The sequence below is a fragment of the Salvelinus sp. IW2-2015 genome, linkage group LG21 (assembly GCF_002910315.2).
Source record: "Salvelinus sp. IW2-2015 linkage group LG21, ASM291031v2, whole genome shotgun sequence".
Classification (NCBI taxonomy): Eukaryota; Metazoa; Chordata; class Actinopteri; order Salmoniformes; family Salmonidae; genus Salvelinus; species Salvelinus sp. IW2-2015.
Window position 1 is genome coordinate 3,206,831 of NC_036861.1, and position 23,491 is coordinate 3,230,321.

The 23,491-nt window shown below is 42.7% G+C and overlaps 1 protein-coding gene across 1 annotated transcript; it reads left to right on the forward strand.

Annotated features, from left to right (window-relative positions):
- The first annotated feature begins 87 nt into the window (after positions 1–87).
- LOC111982461 (sphingosine kinase 2) lies at positions 88–20,509 on the forward strand. Its single transcript, XM_024014028.2, has 4 exons — positions 88–610; positions 14,056–14,205; positions 19,939–20,033; positions 20,354–20,509. The coding sequence occupies exons 1-4, from the start codon at positions 178–180 to the stop codon at positions 20,507–20,509; spliced, it is 834 nt and encodes a 277-aa protein (XP_023869796.1). The 5' UTR covers positions 88–177.
- The last annotated feature ends 2,982 nt before the right edge of the window (positions 20,510–23,491 follow it).

Sequence of the window (23,491 nt, forward strand, 5' to 3'; positions counted from 1 at the left end):
TAGAGAGCGACCTGACACATTTTTCAAAGGGCAAAAAATCTTAATTGCGTTGAACTCATTCGCAGTCTTTTGCCCTGCGGACCGCTTGCTTCTTCAGCGGGTATATGCCTGTGTGCGTCCCCCTATCACGCGCAAGCAGGTCTACGGATCGCGTCCCTTCCTCCCTCTGCGCGCAGGATGGACCCGAAGATAACCGAATCGGACCCTCCATCATATCGCAACGGAATCACCAATGTTCTGCAGTACGGGGAATTCACGGCCACGGGCAACCGAAAGGTGAGGTACGCGGTGAGTTTAACCGAGAGGGACCTCACCATTCAGAAGATCACGTCGACACCTGCGGGACGGAGCAAGGTGGTTTTCAACTTGAGGGACTGTGTCGGCTGCCGGGCTTTCAGCGCAGATGACAACGCGGATGCGGGAGCGTACTTCTCTGTCTATTTCTACCCTTTTAAAAGACGATGGATGAGCTCTGGGGTGGCCAGGCAACGGGTCGAGCAGTGCTTTCGGGTGGCCCTGTTCCAGGACCCACGCACCAACCTGGAGGAGGCAGAGAAATGGGCTGGCACCATCCGGGAGAACTCTGTTCGTCAGCAACATTTGAGAAATCGTGAGCAAGTTATTAATTCAAATTAGTTAACCATATAGTTTCGTATAATTGTCTCATAAGCGGTTGAGGAAAGTGCTCGTTGTGCTTATCACAGTCATGTTATTTATGAAGTCGGTATACCTGTCTAGTGCACATTAGTCTTTGACAAAGGGTTGTTTTTGCGTAATCTAGTCTATTGCTGTGGAGCAAGTTCCGCACTTATCAGTCATCTGTCTCAGTCTATTCCCTTTTTTAAACCAATTTTTTAAACCAATTTCCGTTAATGAAACAGACACTCAAATTACAGAATGTTCACTAAGCAACCTTTAACAGCCCAAAGTAACAACAAAACAGCATCTAGAATAACAATAGGCTAACCCCCTCAAACTCAACTCTGGACTTTGAATCCAGTTCCTCTGCTTTTTTCATTTTGATTTAAACCTGGGAATTAATTATCAGATACAACAGAACCAGCAGGCTCCAGACTTCGTAGGGTAAGAGTTGAATACCCCTGGCATAATAGAGAAATACTAACAGAGAAAAAACATCTAGATCAGTATTTCCCAACATGCTTCTCTCCTTGTTATAACCCTAAACTGGTACACCTGATTCAATTAGTCAAAGGCTTGATGATTAGTTGACTAATTGAATCAGGTGTTTAGGGTTAAAACTAAACTGCCTTAACAAGACAAGCATCATTGTCCCACATCTCAAGGGCCTCTCCTTGACTAAATGAATCAGGTGTTTAGGATTAAAACTAAAATGTGAAACGTCTGGGGGGGTGAGAAATCCTGATCTAGACCAGGGCTGCCAAACCCTCTTCCTGGAGATCTACTGTCCTGTAGGTTTTCAGTCCAACCCCAATTAAGCATATCTGATTCAGTCTTGTTGAGCAGCTAATTAGTAGAATCAGGTGTGTTAAATTAGGGTTGGACTGAACCCACAGGAGGGTAGATCTCCAGGAAGAGGATTGGGCAGCCCTGGTCTAGGCAATAGGCCTAAGAAAGGTATGAGTGCTAAGGGATATAAGTCTATAATGACTCTGGTGGGAAAAATGCACTTTAATTGGAAGGTTCAGAAACAAGGGTCAACCCACGTCATTGTCTCTTACCTTGTAGACATGGGAACAATGCAGGGAACCAATCAAAGATTGATCCTTTCAGAAGGGAAGTGCTACGTAAGTCTATAGCTTAGTCATCCAATCACACTAACTTAACAGATTAAGGTAGCCTATAACCGAGGAGCTGGGAGTTGTTTAGAGAGCCTTTATCAAAGGATGTGAGCTATAGAAATTCACCAGCAAAGTGAGGTATTTCTATTTACGCGATACATGAATATATGCCTGTGTGCCGTCAAATCTAAAGGTGGGGGAGCGGTGGGCTGCTGCACAATCTAACTACAACTGTTCAAACTGTCCAATGATCAAACTGTCCAATAGCCAAGATAGTGGAGAGATGAGCTGGAAGTCAACTTTGCAAGATACTGTACTATGGATATTATAGTTGCCTTTGAAACTCGACAATGATATCGCCTCAACGTTTACACAACCACTTTATTACCATAAAACAACGTACCATTTTAGGGAACCTTAACTGTCTGTTCATCTGCCTGTAAATCAACATATCCCGCGGCACCCATGTCATTACAGTGCATCTGTAGCGTGAAATGGATCGGAGTCCCAAATGGCACCCTATTACATGGGCTCCAGTCAAAAGTAGTGCACTGTGTAGGGAATAGGGCAACATTTGGGACACCGTGCGGATAAATTAATAAGACAGGCATCATTGTCCCACATCTCAAGGGCCTCTCCTTTCAGCAACAAAGCAGGTCACTTCCAGCACACTCAATACCATTACTAATATCATACCCAATGGCCCCTTCGACAAACCAGATGCACTGCATGGACAACCGCATGCATTACAATACACGTTTAGAGATTTTGGGTATAGTAATGAACATGGTGTAATCATACAACATAGCATATCAAATGTAATTTAATACGAGGATGACAGCATATTGTTATTATATAGACATCGTTGCACACATTGATATTCTATTGGAGTTGACTGGGTGTAATAATATACTATTGTATGTTATTGGATATTATTGATCCTGGATGAAACGGATCAATGTACCACAGATTTCCACTGCTACAGAGTTATTTTTTTATTCCCAATGCTAAGGGGCACGGTTCAGCTTTTAGTTCTTGGTTTTTCTAGGAAAATAGGTAGCATTCACTTCTCTGTGTTCATACATCTGTTCCTCTGCTTCAAAAGCAGAAGAGAAAGAGGGAGATGGAAAGTCGTGTGTGTTTTTTCACTCGGAGGCCCCAGCAGTGAGACAGTAGTCCTTTCCCTGAGGACTCTTGTCGGACGTTCTCCAAGATGAGCCTTGACGTGCTGTCAAGACCTCTGACTAAGCCCATCTCTCTCACTTACACACACACACACACACACACACACACACACACACACACACACACACACACACACACACACACACACACACACACACACACACACAAGCTGGATGGAAAATCAGCTAAATGTCATTGTCACTCAATAATGTTGATAGAAATTAGGATCTGTTACACAGAACAACGTACAGCACATTGAATGAGATTTGAATGACGTCTGTATTGCAATGAAAAGAAAGTGAATGTCCTTGTACGTTTATGGCATGCTGTGTTCTTTTCGTGTTCTCTTTTCGGCTAATGACACAACAATGCTTCAACCACGTTTCAACGAAGACCAACATTTATTTATTTTTATTTCACCTTTATTTAACCAGGTAGGCAAGTTGAGAACAAGTTCTCATTTACAACTGCGACCTGGCCAAGATAAAGCAAAGCAGTTTGACACATACAACAACACAGAGTTACACATGGAGTAAAACAAACATACAGTCAATAATACAGTAGAAAAAATAAGTATATACAATGTGAGCAAATGAGGTGAGATTAGGGAGGTGAAGGCAAAAAAAAAGGCCATGGTGGCGAAGTAAATACAATGTAGCAAGTAAAACACTGGAATGGTAGATTTGCAGTGGAAGAATGTGCAAAGCAAAAATAGAAATAATGGGGTGCAAAGGAGCAAAATAAATAAATAAATACAGTAGGGGGAGAGGTAGTTGTTTGGGCTAAATTATAGATGGGCTATGTACAGGTGCAGTAATCTGTGAGCTGCTCTGACAGCTGGTGCTTAAAGCTAGTGAGGGAGATAAGTGTTTCCAGTTTCAGAGATTTTTGTAGTTCATTCCAGTCATTGGCAGCAGAGAACTGGAAGGAGAGGCGGCCAAATGAATAATTGGTTTTGGGGGTGACCAGAGAGATATACCTGCTGGAGCGCGTGCTACAGGTAGGTGCTGCTATGGTGACCAGCGAGCTGAGATAAGGGGGGACTTTACCTAGCAGGGTCTTGTAGATGACCTGGAGCCAGTGGGTTTGGCGATGAGTATGAAGCGAGGGCCAGCCAACGAGAGCGTACAGGTCGCAGTGGTGGGTAGTATATGGGGCTTTGGTGACAAAACGGATGGCACTGTGATAGACTGCATCCAATTTATTGAGTAGGGTATTGGAGGCTATTTTGTAAATGACATCGCCGAAGTCGAGGATCGGTAGGATGGTCAGTTTTACAAGGGTATGTTTGGCAGCATGAGTGAAGGATGGTCTATTATAGTCTATGAGAAGGGCAGTCTCTCACTATGTAGTTGTGGGTTTTCATGGTGGGTAGCCAGCTTTCTCTACACAGCTTTATTTGTAAAGTATCATGGCTATAATCTGCTGTTATGTTGCATGTTTACAGACAATGTACTGTAAGGCATGTAAGCTGCAAGTCTTTAGTTAAATCTGGGTGATATAATTAAACTATCAAATGCGAAAGTCTTGTCAGTTATAGGTTATAAAAATACGTAAAGTTTTTACTTCAGTCGTTTTTTTAAATTCAACACAACCATCTCACCCTACTGCCGAAGTTACCCAGGAGACACCACTCAAGAGGAGAATGACAGCCGGTGGTTAGATCCTCTCCGCTCCTCTCACTCACTTTGTCTCTCGCTGACTTACGCTCTATGTATCTTTATCTCCCGTCTCTCTCTCTCCATCTGCATCTTTGCCATTCTCTCTATCCTTCTTTATCTTTTCCTCATCTCTCTCCCTCTCTTTCCCCTTTTTCTTTCCCCCCATCTTTCTCTGAATCCCTTTCGCTATCCTCTCTCGCTCTTTCGCTCTCTGAGAACAAATCACCACACCAGGCATCTCCTCCCTCCACACCCTTTGTGGTCGGTCTGGTTTGAGTCTCAGCTCAGCCAGGATCTGCTTACTCGCTCAAACACACTGCCACGCTGTTGTGTACAATACTATTCTGCTTGTGTTTGTCTTGGTGAGGTACCATCAGACGTAGATAAGATGCATTTAGGTTGGTGAGGGACTGTTCATGTAGGTACACAAAGACGATTTCAGGATCGATATGACAAAAAAATTACGGGGGGAACTAAAACAGCCTACACAAGACACATCTGATTTGTATCTTACCAGCACAAATGCAGACAGTTAAGCTAACTATTTTAGTGGATGTGCTAGCCTATGACAAATCCATTCAATATTAAGGCTTTAACATCATATCACAATATTTTGGACAGTATGACGGTATTTGATGTTTCTGAGTAATACAAGTTCTAAATATGTTTTATGAGCAGTGCATGGCTCTAGGATGGCATCAAATGAATTTGAAGTGGTTTTAATTGGCTTTCTCCATTCTGATGGTTTTAATGCTCAACAAAACATGGACAACATTTTTTGTAGAACTTTCGTTTATTTAGCATTTTATCAAAATGTAATTATAAACGGTATTGTAAAAATCTTTACCGGTATGTGGATTCATAACGGTATTACCGGCATTCAAGATATATCGCCCAGTCCTTCTCCATATTATACTTAAGGTATGTATTTTGGCTGCTAGTGGCCAAATGGGTGATGATAACCTACAATCCAGAAATCCTTTCATGTGGAAACAGGCTTTTCTCGTGATGGGGGTTGGTCCAGATTTAGTACTACCTACATCTGACGTGTAGGAATGCATTGATGGGTACATGCAATAATTAAGCATGACTTGGTTTGCTACCATTGTACTATTTAAGAGTATGTTGGCGTTGAGCTTATCATAGTAGGTTATGTACTTACAGTATTATGTACTAACTCAGGAATTCTTGAAAGACGGGACAATCCTTGTCCGGCAGGGAAACTTTATTTTTATTGTTGGATAATATATGATTTTGTTTTATTATTTGAGCTTAAAAATTACATTTAGGGGAATTTTATAAGGGGAGAGATTTTAGTTTTGGAATTTTCTAAATATTTTCAATATTATTCAATTCCATGTGGGCTCAATGCCTGGAAATGCCCTTGTCCGGAGCAAAGGCTCCCAATTTAAAACTCTCAAAGTGTTTAAAATTCTAAAACGGGCAATAATGAATATTAACTGAAAAGGATTTTGTGTAGTTTCTTGCAATTGCCCTCTCTGACTTTAAACAAAATGTATTTCAAAACTGGGATTCCTAAAAAATGTGTCTGGAGATTTGGTCAATTCAATGAATCATGAATGAACAAGGGTCATTACATGTAGTTCAACAAGACAAATCATGGTCTGTAAAGATTTCTACTTTTGATAGATTTAAACAAACAATATTGAAATCACCATTGTCACAACCATAAACTGTCAGCTCCATTTGCCCGATGGATTAAGATAGGATGTTCATTTTGGTGCAATTTTTTGCAACTTTGTGCAAATTTTGGTACAACTCCAAAAAAATATGTCAAAGTGCTGAAAGATCTGATAAAATGGTTATATTTTTGAGGGTTTTCAAATGAATAATTTCTATATTTTACAAATATTTGTATTGAAGTCGTTTTTTTTATAGGCAAAAATATGTATTTTGAGCATTTGTTGTTAGCTCCATCAGTTGGCTTGTCAACTTCAATATATTTTAATCACTTTTCTGCAACATATGCTTCAAACTATTGACGTATTTGCGGTGCTAGATCCAATGCAAAATGTTTGCTTTCTAAGTGTTGTTTTATGTTCTGAATCTAAAAGAACATGCCAAAATGCTAATGAAATTAGCCTTGGAGCATGATACAGTGCTCGAAAACTAAAATAAGTTTAGAGATTTGCATTACATATATTTGAATAATCTAATGTTAAAATTAAACATATCAAGGCCTTTAAACACTTGGACAATAAATGTAAAAATCAAAGGCCTTTTATGGTGTCTGACAGAATTGACAAATCCAGTTTGTTGCATTTTATGAAGGAAAAAATATACTTTGGTCTATCAAAATATACAGTACCAGTTAAAAGTTTGGACACAGCTACTCATTGAAGGGTTTTTATTTATTTGTACTATTTTCTACTTTGTAGATAAATAATGAAGACATCAAAACTATGAAATAACACATATGAAATCATGTAGTAACCCAACAAGTGTTATACAAATCAAAATATATCTTAAATTTGAGATTCTTCAAAGTAGCCACCCTTTGCCTTGAGAGCTTTGCACATTCTTGGCATTCTCTCAACCAGCTTGGAATGCATTTCAATTAACAGGTGTGCCTTGTTAAAAGATAGATTTTGTGGATTTTTTTTCCTTCTTAATGCATTTGATACAATCAGTTGTGTTGTGACAAGGTAGGGTTGGTATACAGAAGATAGCCCTATTTGGTAAAAGACCAAGTCCATATTGTGGCAAGAACAGCTCAAATAAGCAAAGAGAAATGACAATCCATCATTACTTTAAGACATGAAGGTCAGTCAATATGGAAAACTTCAAGAACTTTGAAAGTTTCTTGAAGTGCAGTTGCAAAAACCATCAAGCGCTATGATGAAACTGGCTCTCATGATGACCGCCTCAGGAAAGGAAGACCCAGAGTTACCTCTGCTGCAGAGGATGAGTTCATTAGAGTTACCAGCCTCAGAAATTGCAGCCCAAATAAATGCTTCACAGAGTTCGAGTAACAGACACATATCAACATCAACTGTTCAGAGGAGACTGTGTGAATCAGGCCTTTGTGGTCGAATTGCTGCAAAGAAACCACTACTAAAGGACACCAATAATAAGAAGAGACTTGCTTGGGCCAAGAAACACGAGCAATGGACATTAGACCTGGTGGAAATCTGTCCTTTCATCTGATGAGTTCAAATTTGAGATTTTTGATTCCAACCGCCGTGTCTTTGTGAGATGCAGAGAAGGTGAACGGATGATCTCCGCATGTGTGGTTCCCACCGTGAATTATGGAGGAGGAGGTGTGATGGTGTGGGGGTGCTTTGCTGGTGACACTGTCTGTGATTTATTTAGAATTCAAGGCACACTTAACCAGCATGGCTACCACAGCATTCTGCAGCGATACGCCATCCCGTCTGGTTTGCGCTTAGTGGAACCATCATTTGTTTTTCAACAGGACAATGACCCAACACACCTCCAGGCTGTGTAAGGGCTATTTGACCAAGAAGGAGAGTGATGGAGTGCTGCATCAGATGACCTGGCCTCCACATTCACCCAACCTCAGCTCAGTTGAGATGGTATGGGATGAGTTGGACAGCAGAGTGAAGGAAAAGCAGCCAACAAGTGCTCAGCATATGTGGGAACTCCTTCAAGACTGTTGGAAAAGAATTCAAGGTGAAGCTGGTTGAGAGAATGCCAAGAGTGTGCAAAGCTGTCATCAAGGCAAACGGTTGCTACTTTGAAGAATATAACATATATTTTGATTTGTTTAACACTTTTTTGGTTACTACATGATTCCATATGTGTTTTTTCATAGTATGGATGTCTTCACTATTATTTTACAATGTAGAAAACAGTACAAATAAAGAAAAATCCTTGAATGAATAGGTATGTCCAAACTTTTGACTGGTACTGCATATTTCAAATGTTAATATTTAGAAAAATATTTGAAGAAAAAGTAGAGATTGTCCCGTCTTTCAATAATACCTGAACTGACAGTATCATATAACTGACAATATAATGTACCAGAGTAGTTTTGTTTGGTTGTATTTAGATCAGACTACTATGGTCATAAAGGCATATAGACACCTTGTATGAGTTATGACTGTGTCTGAAAACCACGTTTTAAAGGTGCAATCCTAGTCAATATCATTTCTTCAGGTCAAAACAAGCTGATCTAAACAACTGTATTACAACCTGCATGTAACATACATTATAGTAAACCGTTTGCTATGAAACTGTGACGTCTGGCCCGTGACCATAAAGTGGCTGAGCCAAAGTGTTGAAAGGCTTAAAGGTGGAGGATGAGGTCCTATTAAGGATCATTTAAGGAAGACTTAAAAAATGCATCTTTTACTTCCTCCCTACTTTTAAAGTCATCACTGACCTAACTAACAGTCAGATAGATGAAAGCAAGCACGCCTCTGCATTGCTTGCACCGCTAATCGTGTTAGATCAGGGATTACTCCAAGGAAGGGAGGAAAGATACGTGTTCAAACATTGTTAGAAGTGAGCCTGAGTAAGTGAGGTGGGGGAAAGAGATAGCAGAACTCCCTGTCCCCCTATCCTCTCCCCCTAGACAGAACTCCCAAAGAACAGAGTGAGCGACACAATGAGAGAGACACAATGAGAGAGACAGAGGAGGGAGAATGGCCACATCAGGTATTCATAACCACATAGACTGCAGACATAAATACATATTGGGCCCAGCCAAGTGTATAAAACACCTGGCACCAAGCCTTCCCTTCCTTCCTATAAAGGTGGTTAGGCCGCCTCGGGCTCATTCAGCCGCAATTAACGCTGTGTCATACCTCCTAAATAGAGAACTTGAGCTACAGTCAAAGTAGAGACATTAGAATAAGTAGCTAATGCATAATTCAAAGGACGTTTTCGTTGGAAGTTCAACCGAAAGTCAAGGAAGTTCAACTGTGAGTCGTCAGTCTTTCACTGCCTGTCCCTGATATGAACATCATCGCTCAGGGGTGAACTTTCCCCTAGGTACAGATCTAGGATCAGCTTCCTCTCCCCCCAATCCTAACCTTAGCCAGTCGAGGGAAAACTGACCCAAGATCAGTGTGTCTAGGGGCGACTTCACCCTACACCAACAACATCTATAGTCAGTCGAAGCTGTAAGCCACCCAGTTCAGATTCGAGGAAAAGTGAGCGTTAGCTAATAAATAAACAAATGCTCCGTCTTCCATGTCTAAGGAGAACAGACACTTCACTGAGTCGCAAGCGGGATCTGTCACGCAATACTGTGCAAGTTTGCTATTCTAAGACGCTGTCCTAAGCCTAGACCAGAAAAATACTCTATGTTTTTTTTCCTCCTTTCCCTTTCATTTCAACTGGAATTTCCTGTGGCGAATAGCAGAGTAGTGATTATTTCATTAAAGTTCAGGACAAATTGTTCACTCTAGGTTTTGAAGTCTACAGATGAGACATTTCTTAATCACCGCACTGGTGAATTCAGTTGACAACAAGCGTTCCTTTGGATTTGTTTGGTTTACCACTGTCAAGATGGTTCTACAGTAATCGGGTTTGGATAGTGCCTTTTAATGGCATCTTTAACCATCCCGAATAATTGTTTGTGGCTAATTTGTCTTCGTTGTTCTACAGTAATTCTATTGCCTTTTTTTATTGTGTCTTAGTTGTGTCATAATACATACTATCACTGTTTATCTACTTAACCAAGGGCAACAGACTAAAACAGATAACAACCGGACTATAGTTTTATAATAGTCTGCTACCATTACATGTCGCAACCATAGGATGTTGAGGATTAAGAGATTGACCTTTAATGAGGATGACACGATTATGACCTTTTAAGGGCATGGCAAGTGTTGTTGTAACTTTATCCGCCCCCACACTACTGTGTTACCTCAGTGCCCACTGGGCATGCTCAGATGTGATTGTTCAGAGCTCCGACCACAACAGGCCAAAACAAACCAAGAGCAACATCTAGTATCACGATTCATTAGTCACAATAAGGATTCTAGAAATGCAGCCGTGGCTTCCCCTGGGTACAAAAGAGCCATTGTGGGGAGGCGGACACAATGAATAATGTAATTATTCTAGAGGAACCAGATTGCTAATTTATTTCTCTCTGTTTGGGTGTGTGCTTTGTTGGTTTCGTCTAGATGTGTCATGTGGCAATGAGCCATGTTGTTTAGCTGATGATGGGTTATATTGGTTGTTCCCCGATTTGACCAGGAAAACCTCCAAACCCTAGATATCAGTCTTTCACTGATACTAGGACTAGGATACTAGGGCTATACTATAACTAGGGCCAAGAGCTTTCGTGGTCAGGTCAGCTAGAGACCAGTTTCACCTGGAAAAACTCCTGACCCTAACCATTGCACCTTGCTGACAACCAAGACTGTAGGTGGAGGTGGTACTCTCAACCACAGCCAGTTTGTAATGAAGGAATGTTTAGGAATGGGTAGGGTGGCTAAGAGGAAGTGTCAATGGGTCCAGACAAGACAGGCCTTGTGGGTAATGGTGATGCAGAAACACAGCATGGCTGGGGCCCTTTCCAGCTGGGTTGGCACAGGTCCATGCCAAATGATTTATAAGGGCACTGCCCTGGGGCCTCATTTATAAACCGCGCTTAAGTACCAAACATAACCCCAAAATGTGCTTGTGCCATTTTTCATGCAAAAGTTGGCATTTATAATAAATGTACATGATGTGAGAATGTGCTCACCTCTCCACAAACTCTAGACGATGCGTACACACATCTGCGAGTGGTTGAAATATTGTATTGCAAGCTGGCAAGTAAGTATTTTGTGCAAATGGGGGGGGATATGATGATAAATTGTATTCATAAAAAAACGGAATGCCAAGAGTCTGCAAAACTGTCATCAAGGCAAAGGGTGGCTACTTTGAAGAATCTCAAATATAAAATATATTTTGATTTGTTTAACACTTTTTTTTGGTTACCACATGATTCCATGTGTGTTATTTCATAGTTGTAATGTCTTCACTATTATTCTACAATGTAGAAAATAGTAAAAATAAAGAAAAAAAAGCCTTGAATGAGTAGGTGTGTCCAAACTTTTGACTGGTACTGTAAGTTGACAGTGTGGGTAGGCTACAGTATTGCTGTGTGATGGGAGCGTAATATCATTGTCTGTTTAATCTCAGAGCCTACCAAGGCAGGACATAGAACCCCAATAGTCTATTGATAAACAAAATAGTGAACTACAATTCATCTGGGTTTTGGGCTGTAGCGTTTAGCCTATTTTTTAATTGTTTGAATATGCAATCAATCTTGCAGAATGTGTCAGTGTGCGGACAAGCAGCATGCATGTTTAGCTTGGAAAAGTCACTGTAAAATGTCAATAACTCCCAATATTTTTGTGCGTGCACATACTTTTCAGAAATGGAGCATGCAAACATTGTGTGAAATTTACTCAACGGTTATGAATGAGGGCCCTGCCATCTCCGTCCTCCCAGAACTTCATTACTTGTTAAGAAAGGGTCCACATTTCATAGGAACAAGATCCATCAGGCAAAGACATCCGATAAACATCCAATTTGGTTGATATTAAAGTGGTAACAAACGTAAATTCAACTTGGAATGATTCGAAAACACTATTGTTGGTATGTGGTTAGAATTTGAGTTAGAATGAGACATGGAAAAACAGTGTGGCTTTTTTTTAGCAAATTCATGATGTTGACCATGTTGATTCAACCTATATTTTGTGTGAGGGTGTGTTTTGTTTTAGATGGAAGTGTATTTGGGGCCGCTACAAAGCTTTGTTATCTATACTGAACAAAGATATAGACAATTTCAACGATTTTGCTGAGTTACAGTTCATATAATGAAATCAGTCAATTGTAATAAATTAATTATGCCGTAATCTATGGATTTCACATGACTGGGCAGGGGTGCAGCCATGGGTGGGCCTGGAAGGGCATAGGCCCACTCACTTGGGAGCCAGGACCAGCCAATCAGAATATGTTTTCCCCCATAAAAAAGCACATTTTTATTGTCCCCAGCACAAGGTGCACCTGTGTAATTATGCTTTTTAATCAGCTTCATGATATTCCACTTCTGTCAGGGGGATGGATTATCTTGTCAAAGGAGAAATGCTCACTAACAGGGATGTAAACTAATGTGTGCACACATTTTGAGAGAAATAAGCTTTTTGTGCGTACAGAATATTTCTGGGAACTTTTATTTCAGCTCATGGAACACAGAACAAACACTTTTACATGTCGAGTTGATATTTTTGTTCGGTATACGTCAAGCAAGGTAGGAAGCCTATCAAGGTACAATAGGCCATGTTAACTGAGGCCATGTGTCATCAAACACACAAGAAAACACGATGTCACTAACTGCCTTGTGACAAGGCACTACAGCAGACACACCCCATTCCATCTTATGCCCTGTTACGCTAATTAAGTCAAAGCCCCGTGACCAAACTCCACAGATACCACAGATCTACAGTACTGATAGGTGGGGTTTCATAACCTAACCTGTGTTGTCAGAGGTTGCATCCCTAATGGCACCCAATACCCTATTCAAAAGTAGTGCACTACTATAAAGGGAATAGGGTGCGATTTGGGACACACTCATAGCCTGCAATACACTGTTTACAGTAGTACAGATATGGTAACTCTGATAGGTGGTGTTTCCTAACTTGTAATGGTGTAGTCTGCGATATATGTTGACAGTAGCTCCAGTAGACGTTGGGGTCGTCTAGAAAAACACATCCTGCCAATTAGGTTTGATGTTGGTGGATGACCTCATCCAGGGAGCATCCAAAGCACTGTCCTTGTGCTCCACCCACAGCAAGTCATTCATCATCTGTCAAACTTGTTTATCTTGCTTTCCCACCCTCCGTGACTAAAATACTTTCATTTCCCAGAATGGTTTAGCTGGAGAGGACTGATGCAGAAAGTTAATAATTGGCAAAGAAGCCCTGAGTCATAGTTCTGAGTGTTTGTCTAATCAGTATATTCTGAGGATTAATGGTAGACATAAGGGACAGGAGTTTTTCCTGACTACCAATGTGACCTGAACAGGAAAAACTCTGGGCCCTAGTTATAGGGCCTGGTCATGGAACATGGTTGGGAAAAACTCCTGGCCTTAATAATAGTAACATCAAGCTTCTCCCTCCATTGCCTATTGTTGTAACGAAAGAGAAGAGAAGTCACAGATTGAGTCTATCTGGTTTTATTACAAGTTGCAACAGGGACACAACACCCAGCACAGAAGTAGAGAAAATATCTAACTGGCGTCTTGGAGACAGGCCCTTTAGTGACCATCAACCCGCACCTTGAGTAAAACACTGGAAATCATGTACGTTACAGAAAGTGAAAAATATTGAATTAGGCTAAACACACTGAATATGCACTTTATAATTGTATAGGATTCTATGTTTCTGGGATTTTCTGCCAAGGTCACCAAAAATAGCAGGTCTAACATCTGTCATAACCCCTGTCCATGCATCTCTCTGTTCTAGATGTGCTTTACAGTGAGGTGCACCGCCCCTGCAGCGTCATGCTACTGGTGAACCCCCACAGTGGGAAGGGCCAGGCCCTCAGCCTCTTCACCGGACACGTCCAACGCATGCTTAACGAGGCCGGGGTCCCACACACACTGGTCATCACTGGTGAGTTTAGCGTACTGTACGTGCATATACACACATGCATGAACGCACACGCTCGCATGTACACACGCATACAGGTACACTGCGCAAGCACGCACACACACACGTCATCTCTGCTGAGTTAACCTGTGTGTCAGTGTATGCACATGCATTATCGCAGGTCAATATCCTGCACTAACACCTGCAATTACAGAATAACTCGACTGTCAAAGCACTGCACTACCAGCACCACTCACACTAACACCTGCAATTACAGAATAACTCGACNCGACTGTCAAAGCACTGCACTACCAGCACCACTCACACTAACACCTGCAATTACAGAATAACTCGACTGTCAAAGCACTGCACTACCAGCACCACACACACTCACACACACTAACGCTCAGCCGCTTGGCAGACTGGACAAACAAAACAGAAACCATCATTCTGTGTCCCTCCACTCCAATTGGCAATGTCCCACAAAGCAAAGCAGCCAATGGCCGTCTCTCTCAAGCTGACCCTCCCTCTTTCTCTCCCTCCTCCATTATAAATCCTCTGGCTGTTTTCATCTCTAGCTGGAAGTCATTCATCTGCTGCTGGCACATATGTATGTATGTAGATCCATTATGTAATATGTTATGTTTATACACAAACCTCTGTAAATCTGGTTCACCATGATTTGATGTTATGGACCCTATTTATATATGTATATATGTGTATGTGTGTGTAATTTATAAGCCACATTAATGGGGTAATCATTATAATGTGTGCTGCCACAGTCTGGGGACATTGTAATGATAATGTCCTGGTTTTGCATTGGGCTTCTGGTTCAAAGCTGATCAGATGGGTCATATCCATTAGGGCACATCGTAGCGAAGCGCTTTGCAACTGAAAAAGAAACGTTTGTTGTTGGACAAGTTTAGGCAGTCCCTACTATGTTTTAGTACATTTTCTACCGTTTGGTCCCTAATGAACATGATCCGGATGTAGCTTTTGAAGCCCTACATTTCAGCCCTAGTTTTAGGTTATTGAGTTTCTCTCCCTCTCTCTGTTCTTAAATCACTGCAGTGTCAGAGAGCAGGCAAGAAAGTTAATCCCTTCCCCAAAACTGAGAGAGAAATCCTCTGAAAGCATTCTGAAATGCTGAATATGTTCAAATTGGAAAATAGGAAAAAGACAATAGTTCAGAACTACCCCTGACTTTGGGGACACACTTTATGGGAAATTAATCCTGAGAACAAAGTCTGGATAGAATGGAGAATTGAATCTATGTAAAAGCACATTTATTTCTGAGAACAGTCAATTCCCCCATTGAAGAGAGCCCTTGTTCTAGTCTTATGCAGATGGATGGGTGATCTAGCTTGCCAGATACAAGAGTAGATCATCTCTGACTTTAGAATCTCTCTAGGACATTGTCTATTGGGATGTCGTCATCCTTCTCCATGATCAGCCACAGCTCCGCGACGCTGGGCTTGATTCAATCTAACCTGTAATAGACAGGTAGTCACCATACAGGTAGATGCCAACACATTTCAGAGTAAGACAAAAGGTTGTGCAGGCGTTAGTTTGCAAACAAAGATTCTGCATCACCATTGCTACACCTTTTAACACTACAGAGTCCAGCCGAGCCAAGCTGTACTGGGCTGGGCTGGTTATCCATTTACTGGAACCATGCTGAAAAGGTCAATGTGAAAGGAAAATATCAGTGGCTCTGGGTGCTAATCCAGTGAGGCAGGGCCAGAACTGTGCTAGCCTGGCGGACGGTTAGCATGGGGACGCTAATGAGCGAGGACAGGCCCATTATTGGAGCCCTGGCTGTGTTTGGTGCCAGTGGGAGGGGAAGGATGAGTTCACTGCCCAGAGGGAGACGGGGCAACTGGTCATGGAGGACGCTTGGCACGAGGGTCTCAAAGGATCTCTGTTTCTCTCTCTCTCTCAATCTTTCCCTCGCTCTTAGCTATCTCCCACTTCTTTTCCCAGTGACTGTCTTCCCAGTGAGATCAATGCAGTTGTGACCCATCTACCATAAGTGCTAGCTGTGGTGGTTTTGGAACAGTAAAAGTCCATAATATAGCGTGTGGCCCGGAAACTAGATAGTAGAAAAAGCCAGTGTTGACTATTAAGAGTCAGTCAGTTTGAGACCTAGGAGAATCGATTGCGGGATGTTATCTTTCCAGTGCCGTTGTAACCTAGCTGTGGTTGGTTTTTCAAAACAGTACAGTGAGTTCTATAGCCTGTGGCCTGTTCTCTATGGCTGGTCCTCGGGGGGGGGGGGGGGGAGTGCGCGCTGAGGCGGTTGTTCTAGTGGTTCTACATCCCTCAGGCTGTCCCTGGGTGCTGACTAAGCTGCCACAGCGTGTCCTCCAGCTCCCAACCGGGTTGACTTATCTATACACACACACACACACACCACTGCCACTTCTGCTCCACCTCTGTTAACCCAACGTCTCCAGTTAGACACACACTCGGCGTAGCCTTTGTGAACAGGTAGTCACCCGCGCACACATGCGCACACGGCAATGAAAAGGATCCCTGCTATTACTGTCAGTGTGCATTATGGAGCCCTGGTGCGATCCTCATCGTTCCTAGACCAGTGAAAGGCCCCTTTTTTTAAATGTCATGTCTGTCATGTCTGTGTCCTTAGCCCAGCAGTATACTGTATATATAGTGTGAGATGGGTTTGGAACCTCCTTTTGTGGGAGGCAGGGTCAGTGAGAGTGTGGCTGGGAGGAGGGAGACAGAGAAAGGAGAGTGAAGCAAAGTGAGTAGGGACGAGGGGAGTCTGGGGACATGAAACTGCACGGTGGCATTGGAGGTTAAGCCTCGCGCTCTTTCTTTTTTTTGGAATCCGAGTCTGAATTATGGCTTCTTTAGAGGGACAACAATGGCTGCCCTGAGAGACACATGTGCACGCCCACACACACAGTGCAGAGAACAGGATAGTTGGCCAAACTCACACACACACCTCCTCTCCACCCAAGGGCCAGTGTAGAGCAGAAGGGAGTGGTGTAATGATTTAGTCTCAAGCCACAGAGCTGGGAAGAGGAAGAACAATTGCTTACAGCCAAGAGACTGAGCCGGTCAGTCAAGCTACACTACAGTACTGCCCTGCACCCAGTCCCAGACCACTATATTTTACCATCCAACCCAACACCAAAACAAACACTCATAAAAATGACTAAAAGCACCAACTTCCCCCTCAGCTGTCTGTGTGTGTCTGTTTGTCTGTCTGTGTGTCTGCACTGCACCCATTCCCAGACCTCATATATTTTAACATCCAACCTTCCGCAAACACTCATAAAAATGACTAAAAGCACCCCCCCCCCTAAAAGCACTTTAACACACATATGCTATCTCCCTCCCTTTTTGCTAGCGGCTACTATCAGCTATCACCATTAACAGTAAAGGGAGTGGGTTAACAACATCTCCTCCTACTTAGCAACCAGCCAACTTAGATTTTCCAGCTGCGCTGCCCTCCACCTTAACACTGACCGGTTATCTATACACACACACTACGTTTACAGCCTCTGCGTATGCAAATGTCATGTGAGGAGACTGATGAAGGGAAATTGATTTTCCCTGCCTGTATATACTGTTCTCAGGCCCAGCAGGAGGGTAATGAATGAAAGGTCTCGCTGCGTCTCAAATGGCACCTTATTCCCTGCACAGTGCACTACTTTTGACCAGAGCCCTGTAGGCCGTGGTCAAAAGTAGTGCACTATGTCGGGGGATAGGGTGCCATTTGGGACGCTGACTCAGTAATCGGATGCCACCCCCCCGAGGCCTATGTTGCAGAGGGAAATGCTCTCTACTGCTGTGTCAAGACCAGCATAAAACGATACACCGAACAATCACACTACTGTATTGTAGACTACATGCACTGAAAGGAAAAATAGAGAGAGGGTATTGTTGTCGGTGGGTTTCAGATGCAAGGACAAACAAGGGAACATCAAGATCTACAAGAGTGTTTCCCAACTCCGGTCCTCCAGTACCCCCCAGCGTTACATATTGTTCTCGTAGCACCGGACAAAAACACCTGATTCTACTTGTCAAGGGCTTTATGATTAGTTGACAAGTAGAATCAGGTGTGCTTGTCAAGGGGCCACAACAACAATATGTACCGCTGGGGGTGCTGGAGGACCGGAGTTGGGCAACACTGCTATACAGTATCTCTAGACACTGCGATCACACAGGCAGCCCAAATCGGATGTTTTTGACCAAATTAGATTGGCTATGAAAAAGAACTGATGTGATTGGTCAAAAGACCAATTAGTGGGAAAAAAAGATCAGAATTGGCTGTCTGTGTAAACACAGCCTTAGAGAGAGGTAGAGATAAGATTCCTTGGGGAAGAAAGAGAGACTTGGCTTCTGCTGTTAAGCTTGAGTGGCTACAACCAAAGAGCTCTTAGACGGTCTGGCCTTTTATAAAGAGTGTGTTTTGAGGAGAGAGGAAATACGTGTGTGTGTGTGTGTGTGTGTGTGTGTGTGTGTGTGTGTGTGTACGTGAACGTGTGCGCTTCTCTCTGAGAGTGTGCTGCTAATACTAACCTGGCAGAGTGTTAGTGTAATGTAGGGGAATAAAAGGTGCGATTGAAAAGTAATGGTGATGATACAGGAAGCAGTACCAGTCACTCACTATATATAGACTAGACAGGAGGTTGGTGGCACCTTAATTGGTTGGTGGAACCTCATGGTAATGGCTGGAGCGGAATTGGTGGAATGTTATCAAATACATCAAGCATATGGTTTCCGTGTGTTTGATGCCATTTCATTCACTCTATTCCGGCCATTATTATGAGCCATCCTCCCCTCAGCAGCCTCCACTGATAGACTACTGCCCCCTAAAGAAAATGAATTACAGCTCTAGGAGCCAGCAGTTTACCCTCACCTGAGCATAACCTTAACCATACAGATAAATAACACAAAACTGACCTTAGGTCAGTGCTAGGGGAAACATTATCCTTCTCCTGGTGGAACGATGGATACAGTTCTAGGATCAGCTTACCCTCACCTAAGCCCAACCTTAACCATTGAGGGAGAAAGACGAAATCTGACCTTAGATCAGCATCATAAGGGAAACGTAATCCTACTCCTGTTGCAATGTACAATCTGCTGATTGCCCCAGTCAAATTTGATGGAGGGCCCTATAACGTAATTTGGCCTTTTAATCTCATTTACAATGTGATACTGCATTTCATTAAGGTGGCATATCAACTGTCCTCTCCGCCCTAAAAACATGTGCTGCTAACCTGGTCACAGGAGGTTGGTGGCACCTTAATTGAGGAGGACGGGTTCGTGGACAATGTCTGAAGCGGAATTGGTGGAACGGTATCAAATACATCAAATATAGTTTCCATGGGTTTGCCATTCCATTTACTCCGTTCCAGACATTATGAGCCGTCCTCCCCTCACCAGCCTCCACTGAGCCTGGTACTGTAGGTGGCATGTCAGTTGTCCTCTACCACCAATCTCTTGTGTAGTCTACCTTCCATGTTCCCTTTGTTTTGTTGTTCAGCTATTGTATTCACAACAGTTTGTCCCCTGAAGGGTCATACTTGCCCTTGTCATCTCATATTTCTGCACTTTGTCAAACCACACACCCTCTTGATTCCCAAAGTGATTGGAAAGTTAAAGGTCTCACAACTACAAAAGAGAGGGATTTTGACACTACAATTAACACACAAACAGTGATTTTACGGCCACGTACACACCTAAACACATGTAAATGTACTCTTCTTCCTTGTATGTTTTCAGAGCGGCAGAACCATGCCAGGGAGTTGGTGAGAGAGGCTGACCTGTCAAAGTGGGGTGCTCTAGTCATCATGTCCGGGGACGGACTGCTGTTTGAGGTGAGGTACAAATGCAATAATCCATTCCAGACAATAATTCAAATGTGCATTCTTACTTGACCTAGTAACCGTCTTGGAACTTCTGGTGCCAACATGGCATCTATTTATCTTCTAAACCTCAAACCCCAGTTTGCTGAGATCCGTGGTTCTGCCTGACCTTGCATATTGTTGCACAGACACCGATTTCCAGACTATTTTTGGAGAGTTTCCACTGAAAGTGCACTTTAGTTTCGACCAGGCCTTATCTTGGTCTGTGAAAGTGGCCCTAGATCTGGTGAGTCTCTGGCTGTTGGGTGACCCCTGCTCTCTGTTCCCCCCAGGTTGTGAATGGCCTGATGGAGAGAGAGGACTGGGAGGAGGCCATCCAGACCCCACTGGGCATCCTACCAGGGGGCTCCGGTAACGCCCTGGCTGCCTCTATACACCACTACTCTGGGTGGGTGACACACCAAGACCCCCATGTAGCAGTTAGTTAGCAGCAGTTAGTCCCAATAATGTACTTTGAAAATGTGTGCTTCCCCCCTCCCTTTCCTTGAAGTATCTGGCATGATTACTTGTGGCAAGTAATGCATTGCTTTGATGTTTCCCATGTTGGATCAGTGATTACCTCAAAGAAGGGAATAATTAATTGAAAACCAATTTATCCAGTTGGGTGAGAAATATACTTCCAGGAAGACCGAGAAGAAGGGCCCACTATAGACAACCACCTACACCAGCACAGGGCCTACTACTGCCCATATGTTTGACAAACTGTATTGAGTAAATCCCCAGAATCAGTAGYGGAGAACAAACATACTGCTGCTGGCTCATTCTTTAACCACCACCTTACAGAACATCAACACAATGAATCACAATTACACAACCAGCATGCCCTCCTGTCTATCCATCTCTGCCACCCCCCCCACCAGAAGCCCCAGTCAACCTGCCACACAATGAGAGGAAGGACCCAGAGTCTGTTTTGTTCTCCAGAATATGATCTGCTGCGCTGTTTTTGATCAACAGCGGCTTACTGTATCACCGGTTGTTCTATGTATATATGCTGGTCCCGCATTAGAAGCTTTAAAACACACAGAAGATGAACTATGAAATGATTGACAAGAGCCACCTAAGGCTAATGTGATGCTAATACAGTAGCTAGCCTGAGTTGACGCTCGTCATAAGCCCTCTTCTGGACTGATTCTGAATCTCGGGACGAGGGCGATTTATTCTGCTTAACACAAAAGGAAGAGAGGGGTGCTTGATAAACAGCACATTGGTCAGGGGATGGTAAAGAGGGAGGGATGAGGGAGAGTATTGACTTGTTAAATGCTGCCTGAGGGACCAGCATTGTGTGGATGCATCCCAAATGGCACCCTATTCTCTATAAAGTGCACTACTTTTGAACAGGGCCCATAGGGACGCAGACGTGGTCTTGGCAACAAGCCCTTCTCCACAGATAAACATGATGTTCATTCTCCACAGCAGTGTAACATAAGGTTCTGATTGACACTGAATGTTCAATCTTGTTTGCCTTAGGGGATGATAAGAGGTCATGGAACTGGGGATACCTGAAAGAATGTTATTGGGCCTCGGTTTTATATTTTTTGGAGCCACGAATGCCCCTGATATGACTGATGTCACATTTGAGCCACAAGATTTTCCCAAAATGCAAAAATGTCCATTCATGTGATATTGTGCAATGACTGTGTTTTTGTTGTAACCTGTCGTCAGGCCAGACTAAATCATTATAAAAATGGGGGAAGACCAAAATGACATATTTAAAGAAATTACAAAATGTGATTTTAGCTGCATGCAAAAGAAAGCATCTTGCATTGATGTTTAAAGTACAAAGATTAACTTTGCTTTTAACACTTTCAGGGCATGAGCTCATCTGGCGTTCCTCGCCTACTGCTTGCTATTTTAGAGCAGCAGCACTTGCCTTTCCGATCCTTACCTTGGTCGCGTTCCCCTGCTCAGACGTTGGGTTGACTGACAAATTGCTAGTATACATTTGTGGTTAGCTGATACATATCTAGGAGTTGTAAGCTCTGGCAGTCGTCGGCAACACCTGGGCAGAGGAACGTCCCCATAGCATGCTGGGAATCAATGAGTCATGAAGCATTATGATGGGGAAATGGAGGTGAGAATATCAAAACGACCATGAAAGTCTCTTATTTCAGTTCCTCCATGAGATCAATTGTTGTTCAGACTCCATTGATTGTCACAGGAATATTCTGCTTCGCTCGGGCTGAAACATGCTGCTAAAAATCCATTCCTTTAAGGTAGCTTGGGCCATGAGATGTTCCTGACCACTTCACTTGACTAGAAAACTCTGGGCCTTACTCATAGCCTACGCAAAGTCTGCCTGCCTTGCTGGTGATGCAGGCCCTGGCGCTTTCTCAATTATTACCCTCTTCATTTTCTCTGCTTGTTTGCACTGATTAGAAATATTTGGCAGGTGAAAACTCATCAGTAGGCTGGCAGGATTTCACCTGCTCAGTTTTCAGATCAGAAGCAATGCAGGAAAGGAAACAGGGGCAGATTTTAGACGATTGAGAAAGAGCCCCTGAAACTGTTTGGTGTGCCTTGAACATGTCGCTCCTTAGTTGTGAGAAGAGGGGTGTGTACTGTTATGACGCTTAGAAGACTTGGCATACAACCCTGACACCGGTCCTATTCATCTTCAATATTTTAATTTATGAGGAAACGGACCTACTCCAGTAACCCAGTTCCAGTTGAATGAGCACTTGCTTAAGAACGGAAAAGGAGGTTTGATGAAGCTTAATGTCCCAGTTTGTGAAAACTCAGGCCCAGACCCTAATATACTCCATTGTTGACACTTGAAGGTGTATAGCTGAAGAACTTCAGTCTGGTACTTTTCCAAAGATCTTGGTCTTACTGCTGCTGCTTGACTGTTTGTCTTATTGACGGTGTATTTGGTGAAGGGAAAGTAACTGTTCTTTTTACAAATCTTGATTGATATTCTTGAGTTGAATACAGAGCTCTATTTTCCACTTGGCAAAATGTTGAATCGAATAAAGTGAAAACCAAACATTTTACTTGTTTCTTTTGAATAAACAAGATTAAGTTGCTGTTGTGTCCTTTGAGTGAGTCAACTGAAACAACTGCTGTACAACCAAATTCAATCCACACAAAGCGACAACTTGTAACCATGGTACTGCTTGCAAAGTTTAATACATCACTTTAAAAACAAGGTCTTGAAACGTAATGAAAGGAACTGTAAAAAATGACAAATCAAGAAGAAAAAACCTGCAAATGCATACTTATGTCCCAAGCGTTCTCATGACCACTTACAGAGCTCAATTTGTTAAATATAGGTATTTATAGTATAGTCATGACTTCTTGTACAGAGGGATCAGGCAAAAAATCATAAGTTTATTAGTTACCAATACAGCCCACTGTGAAAATTTCACATGTGACAGTCAAGTCTTGTGTCCGTTCAAGGCTTAAAGCAACAC

What these genes read in the sequence shown, in the direction of transcription:
- LOC111982461 (XM_024014028.2), top strand. Translation starts at nt 178, where the DNA reads ATGGACCCGAAGATAACCGAATCGGACCCTCCATCATATCGCAACGGA. An exon ending in TCAGCAACATTTGAGAAATC is followed by an intron (nt 611 to 14,055) that starts GTGAGCAAGTTA and finishes TCTCTGTTCTAG; the next exon opens with ATGTGCTTTACAGTGAGGTG. An exon ending in ACACACACTGGTCATCACTG is followed by an intron (nt 14,206 to 19,938) that starts GTGAGTTTAGCG and finishes GTATGTTTTCAG; the next exon opens with AGCGGCAGAACCATGCCAGG.